The sequence below is a fragment of the Xiphophorus maculatus genome, chromosome 4, assembly GCF_002775205.1.
Source record: "Xiphophorus maculatus strain JP 163 A chromosome 4, X_maculatus-5.0-male, whole genome shotgun sequence".
In the NCBI taxonomy this organism is placed as follows: Eukaryota; Metazoa; Chordata; class Actinopteri; order Cyprinodontiformes; family Poeciliidae; genus Xiphophorus; species Xiphophorus maculatus.
Window position 1 is genome coordinate 24,941,555 of NC_036446.1, and position 24,230 is coordinate 24,965,784.

A 24,230-nucleotide genomic window follows, 5' to 3' on the forward strand; every position below is an offset into this window, starting at 1 on the left:
AGTCAATATCAGCAGCACACACATTTTACTCATTTCTGCAATTACATAATTTTTTAATCTGCTACAAGTGCAGTCAGGGAAATATGCCCCACCCGCCTTCGCCCCCCACGTCTGAATTCGAGTGTGCTCCACTTCTAGTCACGAGGCTGACTCATGACGTCACTTATCACCCGCACCAGCTGCGGCACAGAGCGAGATACATCATGTTCTCACGGTGACCTCACTGACCTCGGACCAGGCAACTTTTAGGGGCCTCGGATGAGAAATTTTGTAATTTCAGATCTTTGAGAACAAACCGTTTCAGGTAGAAGAAGAAAAAGAAACACTACAAAGTTTTGGCAGAAGAATCATTTATTGATGCATGCAGCATAGTGCAATCATCTCTTGAACATTTCCATTATCTCTCTTAGGAGTGTAGGCGACAACAAAGCAATAAATACAAAAAGATGAAAAGTCATGCCAACATTGTATGATGTAAAACTTTGTGTATAAAAAAAAAACAAAAAAAATAATCTTGACAGTTAAAAACTGCCAGGCAAAAAATAAAATTATTAAGGCAAGACGGTCGTCTGGTTGCGCTTTGAGTACATGATTTCCTTAGCCGATCAGTTGACCTGAAACAGAACAACAAATCAGCAACTCATGTGGATTATGCGACGTCACGTCAGACAGTAAAACAATTTTGGTACCTTTGTTTAGAGAGAGTTCTGGATTTTGTTCAGGATGTCACCATAGACGACGTTGTACAGCTGCTCCTTAGTCATGGTTCCATCTAGCTGCACTGTAAAGAAACACAGACAGTATTATATACTGGCACATCCACAGGCTGTCCAATCTTTTCAATGAAACCATACTTACAGACATCAACACCTGATTCTTCCATCATTTGTGTGTGTTTCTCATACATGGGCCAGACGTGGCCGTCGAACAGGCCAGGTGGGTCAGGCACCTTGTAGTTCCTTGAGCTGCACAGATAATAAAAAATAATAATAATTCAAAACAAGCTCAAAATGATAAAGAACAGACTAAAAAACCGGTTTATGGCGGAGAACTTACCACCTCCTCTTTTTGCATTCTTCATATGGGATGGACATAAAGTAACGCTGGTTAAACACGTCAATCAAAGGCCTGCAGACACAGAAGCCAATTAGTATTTCTAAGCAAAGGTCAAGCTAATTATTTTAGGCGCATTTAGTTGAGGACTTACTGATAGGTGTAAAGCAGAAAGCCCTCCACAATAAGGATGTGAGTCTCCTCGTCCTTGCTGTGATCAGACTTCGGCATAATCTCAGTGTCCAGGGTGTTATTAACGCCATGAGACTTTTCAAACTTCACTGGATTGTCCAGCCATGCGTAGATGGTGCTCATCATGGCGTCCATGTCCAGGGCAGTGATGACTAAACAGAAAGGCAGGTGGGAAGGAAAAGAGAGGTGTATGGAAAAATAGCAGAGTGAGTAAAGCCAATATTTGAGGTTTTTAATTTTTTTTTTTTTTGTTTTGGTTCTTTTTTTTAAAAAAAAATTGCATGCAGGTTACAAATGAGACAGCGTTACAGTTTTAAGCAAAAACACACAGAAGCGCCCACAAAAAGAACACCCTTTCATAAAAACCCAGGCTTACCATCATACTGCTTAAAGCCATCTTCACCAACTTCAATCTGATCTTGGGGCTGAAACATACATTGATAAGATGTACCCAGGTACATTCTGCTAGGCCTACACTATGCTATATGGAAGTTGAATAGTTTATACTGCATCTACGAATGCAAGTGGGCAAGGATAGACAAACCATTGACTTGCGTTACTCAGACTGATCCCTTAGGTTGACTAGAAGCTACAAAAATCCAATAGGCATTTGTGGGAACGGTACTCACCTTGAAGAAGTCATCCTGGTGTACCACACAGCAGTTGGGAAGGGCCTGGATCAGCCGCTTGGTGAGGGTGGTCTTCCCTCCGTTGGTAACGCTGCGTGCGATAGAGGTGAAAATAAGACATTTATATAAAATATAGCAAAGATGTATTTTGTAAAAAATTTTTTTTAAAGAGAATCATTTGCAGTATGTTGTAAAAAATAAAGCGTCCATGTCATAGAACTTCGTAAGCAAAAGCATCCCAGGAAATGGATGAGTCAATGAAGCGGCTGAGCCATCTGTTACTTTGTTATAACAGCTAGCTTCTGTTTACAAATGAAAAGAGAACAAAAAAAATCGTGCTTAACTGTTGGGTTAGCAATATATTTCACGAAAAATACATCCAACATAAAAACGTAAGTTCAGTATTTCATCGGATGCAATGACTTCGCAGTCCCACGTGCACCGTCCTTTTAAGGCCTCGCTAGCCTAGCCTAGCTTAGCATCTTGACTCACCCGCCAATGCCGATGATGTACTTCATGATGTGGGATGGTAAAAGCTTGAGTCAGTCGTTCAGAGTCGATAAAAACCGGGTCAGCGGCACAATGATTTGACGGGAAGAAAGCTTAAAAGAGAAAGGCTGCAGCAGGAAACGTCAACTACTCGATTCCTCCATGGTACTTGAGTTTAGAGAGTAGGGTAAGAGCTGAGACGAGCTGTCACTCGGACCGCGGTCTTCCACCGAGAGAGAACCTCCTTGTTCCGTTGCTTCCACACATACTGAAAAAGGTCTCGCGATTGGATATTTAAACACTTCCAGGTTTGCCGAGTAACCAATCACGAGCGAGTGTTCTCGTAGGTCACACTGGCTCCGCCCACCAAAAAACCACAGCTCGGGTTAAGGGAGGAAAAAGAAAACGGAATAACACAAATATAGATGAATACTTTAAAAGAAAAAAAAAAAAAAGGAAAAACAATAAGCTCGTGTTTTTTTTGACATCTTAATTCTTTCTGAAGTTTTCATTTATGTTTAGTAGATGCAGAAGAGGCTTGAGGAGCTGGGAAATAAGTTAAGTGCTTTTGAAAGAGAGGAATCCAGCCAGTCTCATTAAATGCTTCTGCAATGTCTTTCCAATAAGGCAAAAACATCTATAAAGACAATGTCTTCACTGTTTTTAGAAAGAAGGAAAAATAACAGATACACAAAGTTGACAGATAGTAACAGACTGTTACTAGGAAATTGTTACACTTACTTGAACAGATTAAAGACAGCGGACACCTTCGAAATGGTCAAACCTGATATGTGTAACTACTTAAAATAAATTAAACAGAAGTTATTGAGTGTTCACAGAGTATATCAACATATACAGTCATTGGAAGAAGTACATTATTTATTTATTTATTTATTTATTTATTTATTTGTTATTTTCTGGTGTTCTTGCATCAAGTCATAATAAATGTGATTCAATTCAGTTCAAAAATACATTATTAATCCCAAATATAAATTTTACCAGATTTTTTTACCTGACAAGATAGGTCCTCTATACATCTGTACATCATCTTAATCTAAGAAAGCGCCATTTTCCATTGTAGCTTTTTCTTGTAATGACAGTGTGTATGTTTAGTGAGTTTATACCATAGAGGACAGATTGAAATAAGTATTTTTAATCTGGGAAAGACCAGATCCTTTTATTGCATCTTGACATAACCAAGAATTGAAATAACATGTGAAATATCTTATAAATTATTTTCTTATCACATCCTTTGAATGAGCATGACTTGTAAGAAGGGGATTAGAAGTGGAGATATTTTCCTTCATCATTTATTAGCTTAAATAACACCTCTTAGAATACTGTGTTTTATTTTAATGGTTGCACTTAACAATTTGCAATCAAAATGAAGACAAAGTTCACCAAGATCCCAGACTTAAAATTCATTTGATTGCCCCAAAATGAGTTAATCAAGAGGACTTTAGATGTTATAGGGTGGTAATCATGCTCCTGAATGGTCTGATTTGGTTCTGGCTGACAAATCTCAAACTAAATCTGGTGCATCACATGAGCTGACCAAAGATAAGTGAATCAGTCTGCAGTAAACGTTTCCATCATCAGTAAGTCATAAGAAGCCTTTTCTTCTAAATCACAGTCTTCTTTCTAAACCACCATGACAGGATGAATATCGTCACCTTTGCCAATGTGACTGAGTGATTCTTGGTAGTTAGAGGTCAACAAGTGGAGTTAATTCAGATTTTCATGCATATGTTAAAGATGCAAATTTACAAGGCTGCGTATTTGTCTTTCAATGAATTTGCATAGCGCCCCTGCCACTCATGCTCCCAGACGCAACTCCTTGCAGCAAGTAATTTACCATACCGTACGCTGACCTTGATTTGACAGTTTATCCAACTTCCTGGAAGACTCACATGCTTCACGTTGGTTTTATCCTTTAAGCATTACCAGCGCTTTTTCATACACGTTTACTGTGTGCATTACTATTAATATTGACAGAAAATATTAATTAATATTAATATTCCAAATTTATCTGGGTGCCATTATCAAAATCCACTGCAAGGTTTGAAAACTGTGATGTTTTTTATCACATAATTTCATTTGTAAATACAATAGACATTAAAAAGTCAATGCATGATCCATTCTACTTCTGTTTCCAACCAGATCTTGCCAGCGGAGCCTCACAAAGGCATTCAGGCTTCAAGCTTTTTCCTAGTTTGTCTTATTGCAGCCACAAGCTCCGATGTTTTCATTTGGGATTCCATGCAATTGATCAACACAAAGTAGTAAACAGTTGTGAAGTGGGAAGAAAACTATTCAAATAGTTGCAATATTTTCACAAATATCTGAAAAGTGTGGCAGTATTTAGCCTCCTTTACATTGACACTCCTAAATAAAACCCAGTGCAAACAATTATCTTCAGAAGCTGCTGACTTAGGGAACAGATTCCACATGTATGTGTTATAACCTCAGTATTAATCCAGTGTAAAGGCATAACTGTGTACTGTTCAACCAATCATCTGCTGGCAAGACTGCAAACCTACCAAGACTTGGCAAGGGGAGCCGACAAGAAGTCCTTCGAGCAGGTGGCAGCATCATGCCGTGGACTAATCAGACTCGACAAGAAGACGGATAAAACTAAATGGAGGGAAATCCTGGAAGAAGACCTTTTAGAAACTTCAAAAGATGGAAACTACGTTTTAGAAACTGGTCTGGGAACATGAAGAGCGTTTCTTTTGTGCGTCACGGTTGTTACTGCGCTAATCTAATCGGTGAGGACATGATCTCTAAATGGCTAAACTGTGACGCAACTTTACGTGAGTTTTTCCCCGTTATTGATTTTCTGTCAGCGTTGTTGTATGCAGCGATGATAATAGCTGTCCCCTCCAAACCGTCTGTGAGTAAGACGGAAGTTGGGACCACAAATGTTTTCATTCCTAGAAAACCTTGAACTTATTAAACGAAATACCAATCATTTTATTGCTGAAATCGTACTCTGGATCAAGCAGGCAACGGTTTGGAAATAATGTGTAATAAACCGCAACACGTCTTTATGAGCATCATGTACAAGATGCCAGACACAAAACAAACAAGCGTCTCTGAACACATTCCTGTTGCTGTCGTGTTTGCTTCACCGGCATGCAGCTTACTGCTCTCTCTTTTGTAAGGAAACTTCCAGTCCCATGACACAGTTTCCTGAGGTTACACCAAAATGCTGCCTATATCCTGGGGTTTACACCCTCAGCAGCCCTCAACTATGAAGACGAAGGGGCCAAATGTGGGATTCAGCTCAGCCTGTAGGATTTCTTTTTACAGTTTTGCACACTTTCATTCTGACAATCTGGAGCAGACTGAGTCTGGAGCTTAGAGGTATATTGGTTTAATTATCCCAAAAGGTTTAAAAATGTATTTCATCTCTGACTACAAAGTTGGACACCAACTCCTCTGCAATAATTTGCATGAATCAAGGTTTTCTTTTTAGAGGTAGACCACCTAAAAAATATGTACAGTATCTAAAAGGTGTGTTGTGTTGGTATTTGGTAGCCTTTTGAATGTAAAGTTTCTGAGATAAAGTTGAATTTTATTTTTATTTTTTTTTGTTTTTTACAATTTATAGCATTTTATATTTTATTTTTTATTTTTATCTGATCTACAACTACTACTCAGTGGTAGTTGTAATTGTGTCTTGTCTCTATGCTGTAACTGCGAAGTAATTTCCCTGCTGGGATGAATAAAGTACGTCTATTCTATTCTATTCTATTCTATTCTATTATCAAACAAAGCAACGCTTAATTGTTGTTTGAATTGAATCTGAAAGAAAAAGGAGAAATATGAGAGTGCGTGTTATACTGCATCCAGGGGCTTGTTCAGCAGGTTTTCTCACACAATTCCTGTTCACGTTAGCATGATACACATTTGCCTCTCTGCGTTCAGTGTGGCAAGTCTCTGTGTCACTGTGATGGACTGGTGACCAGTCCAGGATGGACACCATCCCCCAAGAAGGTAGGCAGCATACTCCATCTCCAATACGCCCAACCCTGCATGGAGTATTAAATGTAGCTTTGCAGAAACATTCATGCTTACTTAAAATGCAGACACATTTTACATTCAGTAAAAATCAGCGCAAAACATCCCCAGCGGCATGTCAAATTGTTTTGAAACACGTGAAGCATCATGCTGCAGGCTCTAATATGTCTCAGCAAAATGGATAACGCCGTGCTTGTGTTTGATAAGGAAATGATTGCACGGGATGAACATCACCAACCATGTAAGACAAAAAATGTTTTATATGTACCCATTAAGTTGTTATAGGCTATTTCGCCTTTGATCTGCTTTGTGGACTTTCATTAATTGATTTTGTAAGAGTGAAATCATACACAGTGTATATGTTTCCCATTTCTGTGTTTCCCAAGAAATTGTGTGAGTTATGGACAAACGTCCATATAAATGAGATGACACACTTATACAGTTTCAATGTCTTTCACTATCTTTTCCTTGAACTCCAGGTCCTGTGAAGCCACAAGACATTTGTCCAAAGACGTTTCCTCAGTCCTCTCTCAATGGTTTGTTAAAGCTTCATGTGAGACTTTAACAAATCTTTCTGCTCTGTGCCAACAGAGCTACGTGTTTTCCAGCTGCTGTTATATAAGATGTAACTGCTATGTTTGAGAGTGGTACAGCTCTGTGAGTAATCAGCTTTGATTTGTTTTGAAGGGACACACTTTTTTTAAACTTGAAATACCAAATTAGTGTCATGCTGGACTCGCCCTGATATAAATGCCTCATAAACTTGAGGAATTTGGCATGTTATGTAAAATTACTTCGTTATAGCCCAAATTTAGCAGACTTGAAACTTAAAAAAAAAAAAAAAAAAAGCAAACTTGTGGTTTAGGTCAATTTAATTCAGTTCAGTTTATTTCAGTGGTGCTAATTCACAACAAACATAAATGAAATCACTTTTACAAGAAAAACAGATCCACAACATAGAACTATCCAATCTAATAACATGCAGTAGATAGATTAAAATCTATTTATTCCAGCTGGACAAAACCTGGCAGTCAAATTTACTAATTATGCCCGGAGGTAAAAAGTTTTCTATGTAGGGAAATCCAGCCGACTGCATTGAGATGTTGACTAATTAAACATGAATGTAACCTTTCACTTATAAAGACTGTAGAGTTTTAAAATGGGTGAGCCATCTTGAAGATTTCTACCTGCTTTAGACTTTCTTCAGCTTCTGTTTTTGTCTAATTCTTCTCCAACATCTGACCGCCATCTGCTGGCTGCTGTGTGAGGTTTTCCTTTTTATGATCACTCTCAATGTCAGTCTAATGGAGAACACATTGTTTAAAATAAGTTTGGAGGTTTTCTAAATAAAAATTGAAGAAACATGTGCTCTTAAAGTCTATTTTACACACAAGTAGGAAGGAAATGTAATATTTAGAACGTCATGAGAGCAACATTAAAACAGCAAATGAACCCAAAATATAAGCAGCAATCAGTCAAAATCTTGTAGCTCAATGAAAGGGAGAATAAGAGAGTTTTGGAAGGATATTTACACCAAAATAGGGATCATATCAATTAAATGGACGGACCTTGGAAAACAACTATATGGATTGAATATTGAATCAAAAGGCATTAAGCAAAAGCTTTTGTACAATGACAATGAAACTACGCAACCAAATATGTTGGCAAATACAAGCACAATTTTACAGATCAGTTAAGTAGGAAATATGAACAATTTGGCAACACAGTCAGCAAAAGGTTCAATTGACAGAATTCAAAGGAGAGGTGGTGATTTCAGAAATGCTGAAATCCCCTGCAGTGTACATGAAGGGATGCAAACAAAACCTATCCAGTAGCAAGAACATACTGAGAACAAATTGATCATGTAATATTGTGGTTGTGTAACAACCAAGAAAATAAACACAAGCAGCAGTACTCCATGGAGATTTACTGATAAAGACAACATGGGGTTCTTCTTCTAAAACAATGTTCATTCCGCTTATATGGTAAATTGCTGCTTCGTGTTGGACTGGATCGTGAACGCACCACCTGCGGGCATTAACACTTTTTATTGACAGTAACCTAACACACTTACAGCTTAAATACATGCAAACAAACATACGCGCACACTGTATTCTGCTCATAAGACCAGTTAGTCATAAGAACTAAATTTGTCAAGCCTTTGCTTAATTTGTAATTTGTTCGTTTTCTAACCTGCACTCCTGGCCAGAAGGTGGCGCTACTGCGCCGTTCAGCTACTTGCCGACCAATGTTGAATGAAAAGAGGAGGAGGAGGAAGAAGAAGAAGAACAGAAGCAGACGAGGACAACAACTTTTGGAAAAGATGGAAGACACTCAACCTCGACAAGTAATGAAATATGCTTGCAGTTATAGATTTGTACCTCAAGAACAGCATGCTTCACTCCGAGTTAGCCTCAGTCAGTGGCTAGATACATATTACTCCAATAAAGATGCATTTGTACCAAGTCGTGGTCGCTTATTGTACTGCTAGCTGCTCAACGTGTTACCTAACTACTGTAAATGTGGATTGTTCGTGTCTTTCTGAAGCTTTACTGCGTTTAATTTGCGCAGACCTCTGCCTCCTAAATAACATGCGTCCATGCGTGGAGTATGGGGTTCTGTGTTTTGCCGTCCAGGCATTTCGCATTTCATTCAAGGCACTTGTGGGTCACCAGGTTTTGCTAATTGCAAATGTAGACACATAATTTTGATTTGAAGTTTTTCCGCTTTTCGTTTTCTTTTTTTAAGCTTCATGTAACCATCCAGAGAGGAATGGCCTTCCCTATTCTGGAGAAATGCATGACCTGCTGCTTCCCAGGCCTGTATCACTGTCCCTTTTGCACACCGGCCTTCTTCAAGCCTGCGAAGCGCTCCAAAGTCATGCTGCATTTAGAGTATCACCTGAAAAGAGCCTGTCATGTTGGAGGTAATCTACTTTTCTTCTTTTCAAGGGAGTAAATGAACCGATTTTACAGTACTTTATCAACACTCTCCTTTGGCTGGTCTGTTTTTCAGAGTACACAATCCATAAATGCGGACTGGACTGCGCCAAACGACCACATTACCATTGTCTGTACTGCATAGCCATGCTGGGAAGCAAGCACGATTTCAACAAACACATCGAGTTCTGCCAAGAGATGCAAAACAACCAAGACGACCCACAGGATGGAGCTTCGTTAGTCAACAGAGCCAAAATACTGACTGATGGAGAGAAAGCTGTTTCCTCATTTTTCATGGTAAGAAAACTGATGGACATTTAACCTCGTCAGCAAACGCTCCGGCAACTTCTGATTAATCTGTTGGACTCCTAAGATGTTGCATTCAATGTTTGTCAGTATCACTTCATAAAAGAAAGTGGGGGGAAAAAAGAGTAATATGAAGGATGGTTGTAGGTAATTCCTGACTACAAAAGCGAATGCTGTTTAATAAAAAGGACTCATTAGGAAATTGTTACAGTTTTTTAATTTTGGTGTGAATGTCTCTGCAGGAGACCCATGACAGCGAGAGTGAAGACATGGCTCTGGATTCTCTGAGCAGAGCGGAGCAGGAAGGGCGCAGCAGCTTGTCGGGCACGGCGATCGGCGAAGATGCTGCGGAGAAAGAGGGAACGTTTGGTCAGCTGGCCGTGACCAAACGGGACAAAATGTTGCAAGTGAACTTGGAGAAACCTCAGGACTGTGACGAGTTCTACTTCATGAACCTGGTGAAAATGTTCAAAAAGTTGAGTCCCGCAAAGAAGACCGAGGTCAGGATGAAAATCGAGAGGGTTCTGTTTGAAGCAGAGTTCGTGTAGAAGTTTGACGTCGTTGATCTCGAGAATAAGACATGAGTTAGCTTCATCACTGCACATGATTGGAGTTATTGGATCTGTTATACTGGATATTTTTGCTCCTAACAGTGTTTTTTTATTGGCCCAGGCTACTCCCTCCTAAACATTTTGCTGTCAAAAAACCAGTTAGTCACTGGAGTACTTGCTGAGGTTCATTTTGGTAGCAAAACCTGCAAAATTTCCCCAGTCAAGGCAAAAACTCTTAACTACTTCCATGTGCAAACACTTTACGGCACTACATATGCTGCCAAAGCGAGATTTGCATTTCACAGCCTTTTCAAATTTTATATCACTTTAGGCCTATGAAAACATCAAGATTGTAATGCTTCGAATGGGAATAACTTCAAAATACACAAGGGCTTCGAAACCTGGCAGCATCAAGGGTGGAGGGAGATTTTCTTACACTAAGCACCTCTTTGCACTGCAAAGCAGTTAGAGATCATTCCTTTTTTTTCCAAGTGTAAAATGTCACATTGTGAGAGGTGAAAGCTGTCATAACAGGAGATATAAGTCCTGTACTGTTCACTGCAGAGAGATGGTCCTTAATTGAATATTTGTTCACCAGAGACTGAAGATTGACCCTCAGATACTCAGTTGCAGGACAAATCTATTACTGCTGTTCTTTTAACGGCTGCACCAGTTATTATCAAGCAGCTGTTTGTCCAATCTGAATGTTTCTCATTTAAAGTAACTTCCTATCATGACTCAACTCAGACCATGTTTAATGTTTTTATGTTGAACGGTAACCTTAGGTGTTTCTCTGTGTCACTGCTGCGTGTCAAAGATTGTATTGACTTAAAAAAGGTTAAACAATGGATTTATTCATGATTCTAAAAATCTTTTCATACCATAAAGATGTGTGAATTTATTTTTTACGTTTCATTTAATGTTTGTTTTTTTTTTTTTAGATTTGTATATATAGATTTGCTTTTTTTTTTGGAATTGCCTTACAAAATTAGAAAAATCTGCAGAACATCAAGTCTAACTCTTTATACACATATATATAGGGGTGATTAACTTTCTGCACAGTGAAACGTGCATTAAACACATGCAGGACTGACTTAATTTCTGTTAAGATTAGTTCATTTTGAGGTTGGTTTTGAGGCAATGAATGTAAAAGAAGATACAAGTGAAACTCCTAAAATAAATGGCTAACTTTCACTTGGCTACCGTGGTTTCAGAGTTGCTTTTTGGTGATGAGCCCCTTACACTGCGGAGATCCTAAGGAACTAGCCTCCACCACTCCATGGTGTTTTACTCTGGATCCCCTTCTTGACGCATCGCAATTCATTATCCCCAGGAAGGAATTGGATTCTTCAAATTGCCAGGCAATGACAGTCTGGTGACACATTTCAAAACACATGCACAGCACACACTGAAGAGATTTTGTTGTACATTTATTAACAGTCTTAGTTCCAGGCCAACAAGGAGTTAAAAAAAATAACAAAACTGAACAATATTTTTTTGTTGTCTTTGAATATTTTCAATATATTTCATGTTTGTTGTACAAATCAAATTAAAGCAGTGACAAACAGAAAATTATGTAAATGACATAAAAACCATCAATTGCGAAACCAGTCCAGCTATCTAATGTTGGATATTCTCTTTTTCTGGGGCAAAAATACCAAAATAATACTCGCACTGTGTTTCACAAGTCCTCACATATTTTTGCAAGTTTTGCATAAGTCGGAGATCGCCAAAATGGAGCCTAGCATTTGTTCTCTGGATACTGTTAAAAACCATGTTAAATCCTTTCAGGCTGTAAATTACCCAAATGAAAGACATTTATATATATATACATATACTTATATATATACACAGTCCATAGCTATTAAAATTAGAACTAATCAAATAAGTGCTTTGTAATTCATCAAAGGCTGGAATGACAATTAATGTAGCCATGTAAACATAAAAAAGTCACTAATGAGAAAGTGCTACAAGTGTTAATGTCCAAACTACTCGGGAGACGTTGTCTCCGCAGAGCGTCAAGATGAGATCCACGTTCCGAGAAAGAAATGGACGAGGAAAGATCAGCGGTTTAGTCATCGCAGCCCAGCAGCTCCATGCGTAGAGTGATGCGCTCGTGCCATTCCCAGGGAACGACTCGGACGTACTGAGCGTAGAACGGCGGCTCGAACACGTTCTTCTTGTGAGTGTTGTTGTCGATGTTTCCCTGGAAAATCTGCAGATAAGAGTTCAAACCGAACTTTTAAGCATGAAGCCAAAATAACTGCTCAGGTGTTGAGGTAAACACTTGAGGCAGCCTAAGTATTATGATCAACCTGAAACAGAAGTTTCATAAAAGTTAAATACTTATCAGACTGAGAAGCAACGTCTGTCTAAATTCACAACCAGAGAGGTGTTTTGGAAGACAAGATTGAAATTCAGAAATCAGAAAAGAACACCTATAATATTTATCTAAATTTAACTATATTTACAGTCATAGCAATAATTAAAAAGCTCAAAGCAGCTGAAACAGTATGCTTTTTCCCTATTTCTATATACATATTTGCCAGAGGTGCCAATATTAATTTACAGAACAAAAAGGAAAAACATTTCAAGTATTTTTGCATGTCTGACCTGATCACTGCCGGTGTTTCCGTCTTTAACGATACTCCAAGACTCTCCATCATTGCTGTAAGCAACTTTAAACTCTGAAACAAACTGCACCACCCCAAAGTCCTTCGCACCCTGAGTGATGATGCCTGTGAGCTGTTTTGTGTTACCGAGATCCACCTAAGGAGCGAGCAGAAGAAAAAAGAAAACACAGTAAGATTTTTCCGATTAAACTGGATTCAAAGACACCGATCATCAATCCAACATCGATCGCTGGATTTTTTTTATTTTACCTGGATCCACTCGGAGCGATTGTTTTGAGCGGGAGACCAGGCGTTCGTCTTCCCCGCCTTGTCGAGCCGGGCGAACTGAGGGTGCCACGTGAAGGTATCGATCCCCCACGTGCGGTAAGTGCTAGAGGCTGAAAGCTGATCATCTGAGATGAGTCGAGATTTCATTCCCAGGGGCTCGGAGCAACCTGCCGTGTTTGAATAAACTGTGAATCCAAAGCAAAACGAAAAGAAAGAAAAAGAAAGTGGGGTTGGGAAAACAAAGTGAAAGAGCAGAAAAGAGAGGGAAGAGAAAGTGAATACACCCAGAAGAAAAGAAGAATCAACTTTATCCAGCTTTTAAAAGACCCGCCGCAGATGATTTCAACCAATTTGACACCATGCCGTTATTTTTAAAAAAGCAGCAATCAAAAGAGGTAAAGAGAGAGTAGCAAAACATCATTCAGGTAATGAAAAGAACAAAATTACTAAAACTCGTTTACATTAACTCTGTTTTCCCGGAAAGCAGTTTTACACCATCTTCAAAGGGCCACATTTTACAAAGCAGATCAAATTATTGAAATATGTAGCCGTTTCCTGCTTGTTTACCATTTAACTCACAGCCCACCAGCTCCATGCGCAGGGTGCAGGCCTTGCGACAGACGACGGGGACGATGCGTATGTACTGCGCCACGATAGGAGGGTCAAAAAGGTTGGTCTTAGTGCTGTCGTTGTCAACATTCCCCACAAAAACCTGCAGCCCACAAACACAAGGAGGAATAGAAAGAATTGAGTTCACTGAAGGAAATGAGAAATGAAAGGTAGTTTTGTTAAACAAAGTCACCACCTGACCTTGTCTCTTCGCATGCCGTCTCCTTTGTAAGTGACGTAGCTGATTCCATCCAGGCTGCTGGCCACTTTGTAGGCCTTGATGTACTCTGCCGCGCCCAGGCGGCTGGCTCCCTGGGTGATGATGCCCGTCAGACGCATCTTCTTCTGCATGTTAATCTGAAGACAAAACAGTGATTACACTGAAGGCTCATTGTCTCATGCCTAAAAGCCTGCACCTTCGCTTGTCTCAACCTCAATCCAGGGGTTCCTGTCATGGCTGGCTGACGTCCAGGCATTAACAATGCCTTGGTTGTTGAGTCGGGCCAACTCGGGGCCCCAGCGCTGCAAACCCAGAACACCATAGTGCACAGAGGACGCAGAGATCTGGGACTCCGCAATGGCACCTCCTTCCATACCCAGCAGGGTAATACAACCTAGGATGAAAACATCAACTTAGCTTCACAAATTATATTTCTCTTCCTCAAAGCTTTATGCTTGATTAATTTTTTTTTTTTTTTTTATGCAGAAAGTGTAACTGGTGAGCATACGTAGCTGGCACTGCTTCCCGACATACGGTGATGGGCATTGGCAGGTGTAGTCCCCGTCGAGATCCCGACAGGTTCCTCCATTTCTACAGGGATCTTTGGCACAGTCATTCACATCTGGGGGGAAAAAACACAGCAAGAAAATATTCAACACAGAAAAACTGTGATAATTGTCAGAGATCTGATGCAGTGAGTTGTTAGGACACATCATCATCATCATCCCCCATAATTACAACTGGAATAAGTGATGTCGGGAGTCATTTCCAAAACTAACATGAAAGTAAATTGGTAAATGAGATGTTTAGGGGCTTTGAACCATCACACAGGAGTTCAGCCCCAGCTGAAACACAACATGTCTGTGGTTACATCCTGTGCAGTGCACCCTAATCTCCACAAGATGGCACTCTTACACGGCAAATAAGGCAACCAGAGGAGCAATGACGCCATGAAACTCTCTGTAGACACTTCATTATGGTGGCGCTGGAGGCTGTTGTTTACATCTTCTTCTTACCCGGTGGTGGGTAAACAAACAGGTGTTCTGGTCACATGTTTCAGGAAAGCAGCTCACAGGTCAGAACAACCCAAACAACCCTTGCTACAGACAGATGGGTCAGTGGCACACATGAGTGACTTCAGCCAAGACAGAAAGATTACGCTGACCTGGAAGCCTGAATGTCTGGACTGAGAACCCAGTCCAACCGAACCAGGTCGTTGTACCTCTTGTTGTTCACAAATGGATCTACTCCAAACTAAAACGACCCGCTGAATCACAGTCTACTGAATCTTTTAAATGATGCATGAAGGCATGTTTTATGAAGGTAAAGTTACTGTCTGCTTATGCTTCATGTCTTGAACTCTACTTCTATTGGTTGTTTATGCCGACCAAGGTTGGCAAGTAATTCTCACAAAAAGATATGTGAGTAACTGTGGTTGTTGGATCATTGGCTGAACTTGAGTCTTCCAACAGCACAAAACGCTAACTATTATTTTTGTTTTGATCATTTCCTAGTAACAGTAGTCATGGCAATGGAACAATAAACAATGCGTGAAGTACAAAGAGCTGGAACTGTTTATTTTCTTACTGTAAAAATGTATCCTAAGGCAAACCCCCCCACCCCCCCCAACAATGACAACAAAAAAACTGTGTAGTAAGAAATTGAAAAGGTTTATTCAACTGTTATTAATTCAAGCTGGAGAAATCCAGTCTGTTCTCTACAACATTGTCCAGCCTTTACTTTAAAGTTGATTGGTTATTAATAAACCCTACATTCTGTATGAGTCTTAATTTCTAGATGAATCAACACTGGAACTCACAAGATTGGGCTAATGTGGCCAATTAAACAGTGCGAAGACAGATGTTATCTTTAAAATAAAATTCCTTTGCTGAAAAAGTGAAAAGTATGTGGCAGTAACACTGCAAATTTGACATTTCTTTTTATCGCCATGGGGCAGTTCATTTGATCCTACGGGTTGGATGTTAACCAGGATGTAAAACTGCAAAGTCCTGGTCAACGTGTTTTGTAGCTCAGTGTGGTATTCTGGGAGAGCCCTGCAGAGGATAGTGAGGGGAGCTGAGGTCATCAGAGTGTCCCTGCCCTCTGTCTAGATCTATTTCAAAGAAACCTCGTCAGACACTCCTCACAACCCATCTACAAACTTTCTGAACCACTGCCAGGCAAATGTTACAGCAACACCAGAAAATAACAACTGTTTCTTCTATGCTCTTACTTATGCAATAGAATAAAAGTCCAATGACATATTTTATTCATGTTGCTGGCAAAGGTCTACCAATATGAAAACTTAATATTAACTGTAACTGCCCCCATTCACTGAGGATGGAGGATTTCAGAGGATTTCAAACTAAAGCAGACAACATGTTGATGTAATGTCAGGTGACTGTTTTGGTCTTATTCCTGTAAATGCTAAGAGGATTGGTCACAATTTAGAAACAAATACGTGAGTAGCTGCGACATCACTGGCTCAGGGCAGCTTACATGTATTACAAATGATCTGGGTGAGAAACAGACACCAAAATAGGTTAGCGTATGGTGCCTATTTATATCCCTTAAACCTATTCACGTTTCATTACAACAACACACCCTGGCAAGACCTTTAGGGTGTATTTCCCACAGGTTTGTACATCTAGTGTCTGACATTTCTGCCTGCTGCTCTTTCCAAAATAGCTCCAGATGAATTAGACTGAATGGGAGGCTATTCCAATAAACTGTACTATTGCAGCTCTGACTGTATGTTCAGGGTTGTTACTCTGCTCAAACTGAATCTCCCTCAACTCATTTGCAGCCTCTAACAAATGTACTTCTATTACTGTTCTGTATTTAGCTACATCCTTCTTCCCTGACCCTGCAGAAAAACCAATAAACACACCATGCTGAAGCCTTTACCATGTTATATGATGTGTTTAGATTGTTCTTTTACTTTAAAGCTTTGAGTGCTGTTTTGAATGATAGCTAGGGGAAAAGGGTTATTATTTTTATTTTCTTTTAGGAGTTCAACAGTCTTGCCCCACTCTGCCATAAAGTCCAGATTCATGGAAAACATGACTAACAGTTTTTCCTCTGCAGACTCTCCCAACTGAGCTGCGGATCCCTGCAGCTGCTTTCATCGTTATTATTTAACCTTTTTCTGGGTATTAGAATAAAGCGGATTACACTAAAAATGACCAAAAATGCTTAAGTTTCAAGTCCACGCTATGATTTTATCTATTCAGGTTAGATGGGACAGGTTTGACCAGTTCAAACAACAACGTTGCTTTGCAATCTCTTCGGTCAGACGAGCAGCCATTGTTGGTCAGATAGTGGGCTTTGTGGGAGGCTCATTCACTAAAGTATCTCATCAGTAAAGCAACAGAACCTCTGGAAAAAAATAAAGTATAAATAGTTCTACAGTTTTGAGTATTTTCTTGAGTTTTTCCTTCATGTGTTTTCCAAGTATCCCTTTTTTTGGCAAAAATAAAACACCTGTTTCTACTGTAATTGCATGCCAAGATGGTAATTGAAATTCTTCATGTGTTTGGGTCAAGCTTCAGCACAAATAGATGAAGTGTTGACCCTGAGAGGAGGACATCTGAATGCTAAGAGACTTAGAGTGGGCTTTCACTGATTAGCCAAACAAAAACACCACAGATTCCACTGAATGAGACCCTTTCATGCATCTCCTGAGCAGGCACATCTCTTTCACTGCTGACGTTGTGCTAGCACTCCGTGAAGATCTCATTGAACGCCAACGTGCAGCCTTCGTTTCATACTGCACCATTTTTTTTTTTTACACCAAAAGTTAATATTCATTTCACTTGCATAAGAAGTTTTTCTTTTTTTTATTACAAATGCTGTTCAGTGTTTTCCTAAAAAAAAAAAAAGAGGTTCCATGCCAGTACCAGGTAGTTAAAAAAAGAAACCCTTCAATTACCGGTATCTTAAATGAAAGCAAAAACCAACTCTGGAGTTGTAATGCCGATCTAAAGTAGCGAGCAAAGGAAAGGCAGCTGCAACTTACTAATCTGGCAGTGCGCTCCTTCAAAGCCGGGCTGGCACCTGCAGATGTATTCGTTGAAAACATCCCCTCGTCTGGTCGGAGCGATGACCTCGCAGGAGCCGTCGTTCCTACACGGGTTAGGACTGCACGGTCCTGGAGGAAGTAGAACGGGCAAAATCTCTCAAGTCTTTTGCCACACATATCTTCATGAGCAGAACTTGCCTTCTCTACTCTACCTGTCTCCGTCAGGTTACAGGTGTCCCCACCAAAGCCGTCGGCACAGATGCAGATGAAAGGATCCTCTCCTACTCCCGTCACGCACGTCGCTCCATTGTGGCAGGCGTTCACCTCGCAGTAGTCGCCTGAACTCGAGAAGGGGAACGGACAATCTGAGGATTAGTGCTGACAGAGAAAACATTTAGCAAACGATGATAAAGTAAAAAATGACAACATGTGCTGCTGCGAGTTTCTAGTTTTGGTGCATTTATTAAAGAGAAACAAATGTGACGTTTTACGACTTAATACTATAATTCTACTGCTTGCATGATGTTCTTGCTTTGAAGTTGCTATCTTCTAAGTTTGCTGTAACTTGTCCGCATAACCACAACAACAACAACAACAACAACAACAAAAAGCCTCAGGACCAGAACTTTGAATGCTAAGAAATTGTGTCTGACTCACTTAATAATACAGAAACATCTCAAATAAGCCACAAGTGTTTCTATTCTTAGAAATACTTTTTAAGCAACCTCACCTGATCTCAAATTGGCCAAAAGGGGAAAATTTGGCCATCGTCACATCCATGACGATGGATTGAGTAAAAGTTTTGACGTGCCAATTCTGATCGCAGCCCATTATGGTTAATTTATGTGAAACGCATAATGAAAGAGGACAATAAAAAAAGCACTGATAACATAATTTTCAACCTTTCTGTCATGGGGAGTGTTTAATTAAATACTATTAGCAGAGGCAACACAATGCCATGTGCAACAGAACAGTCACTGCAAAACAGGGTTATGCTGTTTTTTAAAACTAAAAGCAAAATGATTACAGAGTTGAAATCTTCAGCTGATTTCTGTCATCAGGCAATTTCTCGATTCATCTCTACATTTTTTTAACCTGTAAGTGTTTTGATTCTGACATCCTTTCACTGAAGTTCAGACTAAGTAATATACAAACAGTCAGAAACGTCTTTAGTCACAAAGTTTGTGCACACACACAGACACACACGCGCGCCTACACACAAGGAATTTGACTTGCAGTGATTGGTCACTTCATTTATATTTCCTTGAAATTACAAAACTGATACACAAACAAGGTTGTCCTGATCTGTGGCCTGATGTGCTTTTTGTTTTTGTTTTTTTGCAAAAAAAAAAAACAGTGGATGTGATTTTTCCGCTATTATGAAAAAATTGCATGTGCGCACTAAAAAGGCAAGAAAAACATTTCAAAGCTCGACACTCTGACAGAGTCTACAAGACACCCACAAAATGTGTAGACAGGTAAGGATAAATAATCATAACTTTTAAATATTTGTAAATACTTTAGTTCGCCACTGTGAACCCGTCAGAGACAACCGACTATGTTTATCCTCAGGATTAGGATCTAGTGGGATTAGTTGGGTTGGAGGAAGCATGCCGTTCTTCCAGGACTCTGAGCAGTTACACAACATTTCAGTGCAGCGGCTCAGGAGAAGCTGAGGATACACCTGTACAACATGTGGCTGACGAGCAAGTGTGCATTTGAGAACATGACGGCGAAAGAGGTCAATTCTTCGAGTAAGCCAAAGCACGCGGTGGCCGCAAAGCTGACTAGCACATTGTAATCCCTTCAGGTCAGCGGCACATCCGCAGGCTGGCCAGAAGTTAGGCGAGTGGACAGCTGGCGCCTGCTTGTTGCAGACAGGAGCACATATGGTGTTATTTCCTGCACAACCTCCAACACCAGAAAGCAGTCACAGAAACGTAAACACTACAAAATAAAATAGAAAAACAGGAAACATATTTTGGTTTGCGCATATCTTTGCCAATGGAAAGTGTCTTGGGTCACTCTTTATTTGTTTCTATTTAGCATACAAACGGTTAGATGTTCTTTCTAATGCTACTTCTGCAGTGCTCTTCAGGGTTTTTCTTGAACTTCTTTGGCTGCTGAATACAACAAATACCAATGTTGAACCTACACAACACCTTATCAATGGGCCGATTTAAATTAGACCTTCAAAATGCTTTGTTATTATCACATAAGGGAAATGTGTCCCCATTCTAACACCAAAAACAACACAGTTTGACAAAATAAAGCTGATTAGCGGAAACCTTTAACGTGTTGGTGCCATCTTTATGCTGTCGACATGACTTTGAGACCTCTCTTACTGTCAGATAGTTTTGTTTGTGTTTGGTCTACTCCATTTGTTCTCTTTCATGATTCATTGAAACCATACTGATCAATATGTCATTATGTTCAGATGTAGGGACTGGGCAAAAAAAAAAAAAAGAGTTTAAAGAAAAACCTCTCAATGTCAAAATAACAACAAAAAACTGAAGAAATACTTATTGTGGGCTTTTCTTGAAAGATCACAAGTTTAGTAGCAGAATGTGCAGACATAGGGGGATGACTCAATGTTTGCACAGCATTGTGTAGCCTGCAGTGTAATGCAACTGGCGCATAATACAAATCACGCATAATCCAGTGCAAGCCTTTATTTAACTAACCGGTTTCTTACAGAAAAAAAGAAAAGAAAAAAACCTCTGCACAAAATAGACCATAGTAATAACAGTGGCGCTTGTAATAACAGAGTTAAGTCACATTTAATGATCCTTCTTTCATGACAATAATAACCTGGTAGCTAAAGGAAGGATTTAACTTGTGTATCAATTATAATCTAGTCACATTCAGCAAAACAACTGAAAAAACGATTGTTTCTCATTCATTAATTCCATATACTAGTACCTTGGCTTATAGGCTACAAAACAGGAAGCAAACAGACTCATAAGCCGATTTTTAATTATCATCATTTTTACTCTACTGTATTTAAAAAATTACATCTCAACGGGAAAAGGAGAACATGTTACCATGGGGGGAAAAGAGCTCTGATGGAGTCTACATTTAGTTGCAGAAAGGTTCCTATGAGCCAACACCCAAAAGTTATAAAATCTTACGAGAAGTTTTGAAGACAGTAAATCTGATGTGAGACGTGCCGTTTCAGATTTATAGAGAAGACTTACCTCTGGCTGAACAAAGCAGCAGAAGGAAGGATCCTAAAGCCGCTGTAGTTATATTACCTGTAACTTTCATAATTGTTTTTCCCCCCCTTACTATGTTTGTTCCGAGTTTTGTTGGGTCACAGCTGCGCGTCACCCTGAATTCAACAAGCGCTGCTTTAAAGTGCTGTCGGAAATATCAGCATTCGGACGGACTAGCCACTCCAGAGAGAGAGAGAGAGCTGGGATCTTTTTGCTGATTGGCTAATTCCCGATAGAGTTGACGTCATTGCGACGTTGCACTGGGAGCTTGGAAGACGATGTTTTGCTAATTATTTTCAACGTTATTTCTGTTTAAGAAATTCTTAAAAAAAAAAAAAAGGGGGAATCCTAAAGAATGACAGAATAATTTCTCTGCAACATGTGATTATAAATTGCAATCACTGACATCATACTGACCCCCTTCACAGGTACATATTAATAATGGGGTTTTTTTTAAGAATGTGAGTTTAAAGATGAATGTGGCTTCGGTGCATTGTAACATTTATTTATGAAAATGGTGGACCTTCCACTGTTTCTTTCAGGTTTCCATTCAGATCCATCAAAGCGTAATGGGCAGCATCTGGATTAAAACGGACACCTCTGTTCTCATCCTTTACCCTCAGCAGAGAGCAGTCTCCTCTGACGGTCACTTAGGGGAAACCTGATCTTACCTTCTCAGTTTGAGACTGGGTTGAAACTTGAATTTTGATCAAACTTTCATTGAAATGACATACTTAATCACTACTTAGCAACAGAACAGTACAGAGTTAAAAACTGAGCCAATTCTTTTATTGCATTACTGCTTAGAAATAAAATTTGCGGCAAAAAATGTTTAAACTACACATATTTAGAAAATGTATTTTTTTTGTGTGTGTTCTCTTGACATAATAGGGGTGCAATTATTACAAAAATGATATAAGAAATGTATGAAAGAAGAAAAAAAAATCAAATGAAAAAAATGTGGTAGTTCTAAAATGATACATATTTAATTTCTTAATGAAAAAAAACATATTTAAGCTTTCAAAGTAAACATAAAACAAATATACATCTGTTTGAGTCCTAAGGGTCATATGAGTGAGTTTTTTTCTAGGGACACGCTGGAGAGTAAGAGTAAGTTTTCTCGATTCACTCATAATCTGCTACATGCTTTGATAAATATAACTTGCAACCAAAAATACACCCATGGTAATTTTAAGTTAATAAGGATTCTTTCTTTTTTTTACATTTATAAAAAGTGACTTGCCCAAAAAGAGATCTGAATTAAAATGGAGGTCTATAAAACTGGTTGTACTTTAAAACATGCACAACTCTATATCCCTGGTTTGTGAAATTACTTAACTACAAAGACTTTAAAAAATCCACATGCCAAGTTTAAATGGGTATGGAATTGTTTGTTTATGCCTATGGAAACACACACATGACACAAAATGGCAAATGGATATGACATGGAGGAATTGGGAAACTAAACCACTTTTTTCCTAATGGTTTCATGACTTTTCAACATCATTCACACACTGGCTTTGTCTTCTGTACCCACGTGTCACGATGGCAGTAGGGTTTTGGTTTTAGCGTGTATCCCAGAGGGCTAATGCCCCCAAAGACTATTCCTCTGAGACCTGTGCGTGAGTAGCACACATAGGCATTAGAAAGTCAGACGAATCGTCAGAAAGTGTACTAATAAATTATCATTCACCATCCCCGCCACCAACCTCCACACTTGTGGAAAATTTTGAAAAAGGGAAACAGTGAAGTACTTCCACCTAATCCCTGTGGGAAAACTCAGCTTTTGAGTGTTGCCAACAGAGCTGGAATAGAACAGAACCCAGCCTGTATTATTTCTAAGGCCTCTTCTTTCTTTAGTCAGGAGCACTAATTAGATGACTGCTAAAAAAAATCCATCCCAAAAATGCACTTGTATTTAAATCAGCTGGAAACAGAATAAGTAAACATAATCTTTAAATTAAGTAAAACTGTGCAAGTAGTACTTATTGACATTTTATATGTGCAGAGCCCTTAGCAAAATTTGATCTAGGAGCCGGGTTCTGGTTGAGACCGCACCCACCAGCTCAAACTCATTTATTGACATTTATTTGCAGGATAAGAGAGGATTGAATGAGACTGGAACACTGACATCAGAAGAAATCACTAAATTATCTACATTAAAATAAATAACTATCAAATGTTTCCCCCAAATTGCATCTATTTGTTTTAAAAGTATGCATTTTGAGATGTGTATTTTGGATGTGACGTTATGTGCTCAGGCTAGCCTTAATTAACCTACCTGAGGTCATTTATTGCTTGGTCTGTCATATGAATCATAGACAATGCAGCATTCCCACTGATTCGGAGCAAATCACCAATAATAAATTGTCCATTAGAATGCCAATTAATCCGGCATGCAGTAATGCCAATTAAGATTTTCCAACTGATTGTTGATGGGTTTATTTTATTTATTTATTTATTATTATTATTATTATTATTATTATTATTATTATTATTATTATTATTATTATTATTATTATTATTTAAAATGTCAATGAGAACAGATTTTTCAGAATTTATACTCCTTGCTGGGAAATTTATGTGTTATGTTCTTTTAGAAAAAAAAGTTGCTGATTCAATAAAAATAAAGTAAAATCTGAAACTTAAACTTCAACGTAAGCCACTTGTTCAACTCTGTCGCCATCATGTGGATGTTATGTCGAAGTTGCAACACTGACTTCTGTCAAATAAATAGACTTATTCCCCAAAATAAATATTAAGATGTTATATGATCTCAAAAATACACACAATTAAATTAAATAATAAAAAAAAGCAACATTAAACCTTATACAACTACAATACCGTGAGTGAAAAATAATAACCAAAGTAACATTTTGACGTTGCCGTGTAAGATGTACAGTGAAATCTACTCTAAACACCCACTGAGGACTCGCTCTTAATGTCACATTAACAAGAGTAACTGATAATAAACGCTACATATGCAAATTAGGCGAAGGTGCAAACTTATGTAACGGCGTCAAAACTCACGTTTCCCACACGTGCTGCAAATTGTATCGCACGTTTATCAAACGCAAAGAAAA

The 24,230-nt window shown here is 39.0% G+C and overlaps 3 protein-coding genes across 4 annotated transcripts; 1 reads left to right on the top strand and 2 right to left on the bottom strand.

The window, feature by feature from the left end:
* Nucleotides 1–333: 333 nt before the first annotated feature.
* Nucleotides 334–2,637, bottom strand: LOC102234091 (nicotinamide riboside kinase 2-like). Its single transcript, XM_005799754.2, has 8 exons — nucleotides 2,367–2,637; nucleotides 1,875–1,965; nucleotides 1,622–1,670; nucleotides 1,208–1,397; nucleotides 1,057–1,128; nucleotides 859–965; nucleotides 690–781; nucleotides 334–614 (listed from the first exon to the last, which is right to left on the bottom strand). The coding sequence occupies exons 1-7, from the start codon at nucleotides 2,390–2,392 to the stop codon at nucleotides 696–698; spliced, it is 621 nt and encodes a 206-aa protein (XP_005799811.1). The 5' UTR covers nucleotides 2,393–2,637; the 3' UTR covers nucleotides 334–614; nucleotides 690–695.
* Nucleotides 2,638–8,630: 5,993 nt separating this feature from the next.
* Nucleotides 8,631–11,381, top strand: LOC102223114. The gene is made up of 4 exons (XM_023331920.1): nucleotides 8,631–8,733; nucleotides 9,135–9,312; nucleotides 9,402–9,622; nucleotides 9,874–11,381. The coding sequence occupies exons 1-4, from the start codon at nucleotides 8,635–8,637 to the stop codon at nucleotides 10,177–10,179; spliced, it is 804 nt and encodes a 267-aa protein (XP_023187688.1). The 5' UTR covers nucleotides 8,631–8,634; the 3' UTR covers nucleotides 10,180–11,381.
* Nucleotides 11,382–11,595: 214 nt separating this feature from the next.
* LOC102234351 (EGF-like repeat and discoidin I-like domain-containing protein 3) lies at nucleotides 11,596–21,387 on the bottom strand. Of its 2 annotated transcripts, none has more exons than XM_023332802.1 (10): nucleotides 21,130–21,387; nucleotides 18,145–18,270; nucleotides 17,930–18,061; nucleotides 14,420–14,533; nucleotides 14,124–14,305; nucleotides 13,893–14,048; nucleotides 13,650–13,794; nucleotides 13,065–13,249; nucleotides 12,796–12,951; nucleotides 11,596–12,397 (listed from the first exon to the last, which is right to left on the bottom strand). In XM_023332802.1, exons 1-10 carry the CDS (start codon nucleotides 21,197–21,199, stop codon nucleotides 12,254–12,256), a joined length of 1,410 nt encoding a protein of 469 aa, XP_023188570.1. In that variant the 5' UTR covers nucleotides 21,200–21,387; the 3' UTR covers nucleotides 11,596–12,253. The 2 variants fall into 2 exon arrangements, with proteins under 2 accessions (XP_023188570.1, XP_005799812.1); XM_005799755.3 differs by having other exon boundaries at nucleotides 13,065–13,267; nucleotides 21,130–21,383.
* Nucleotides 21,388–24,230: the final 2,843 nt, after the last annotated feature.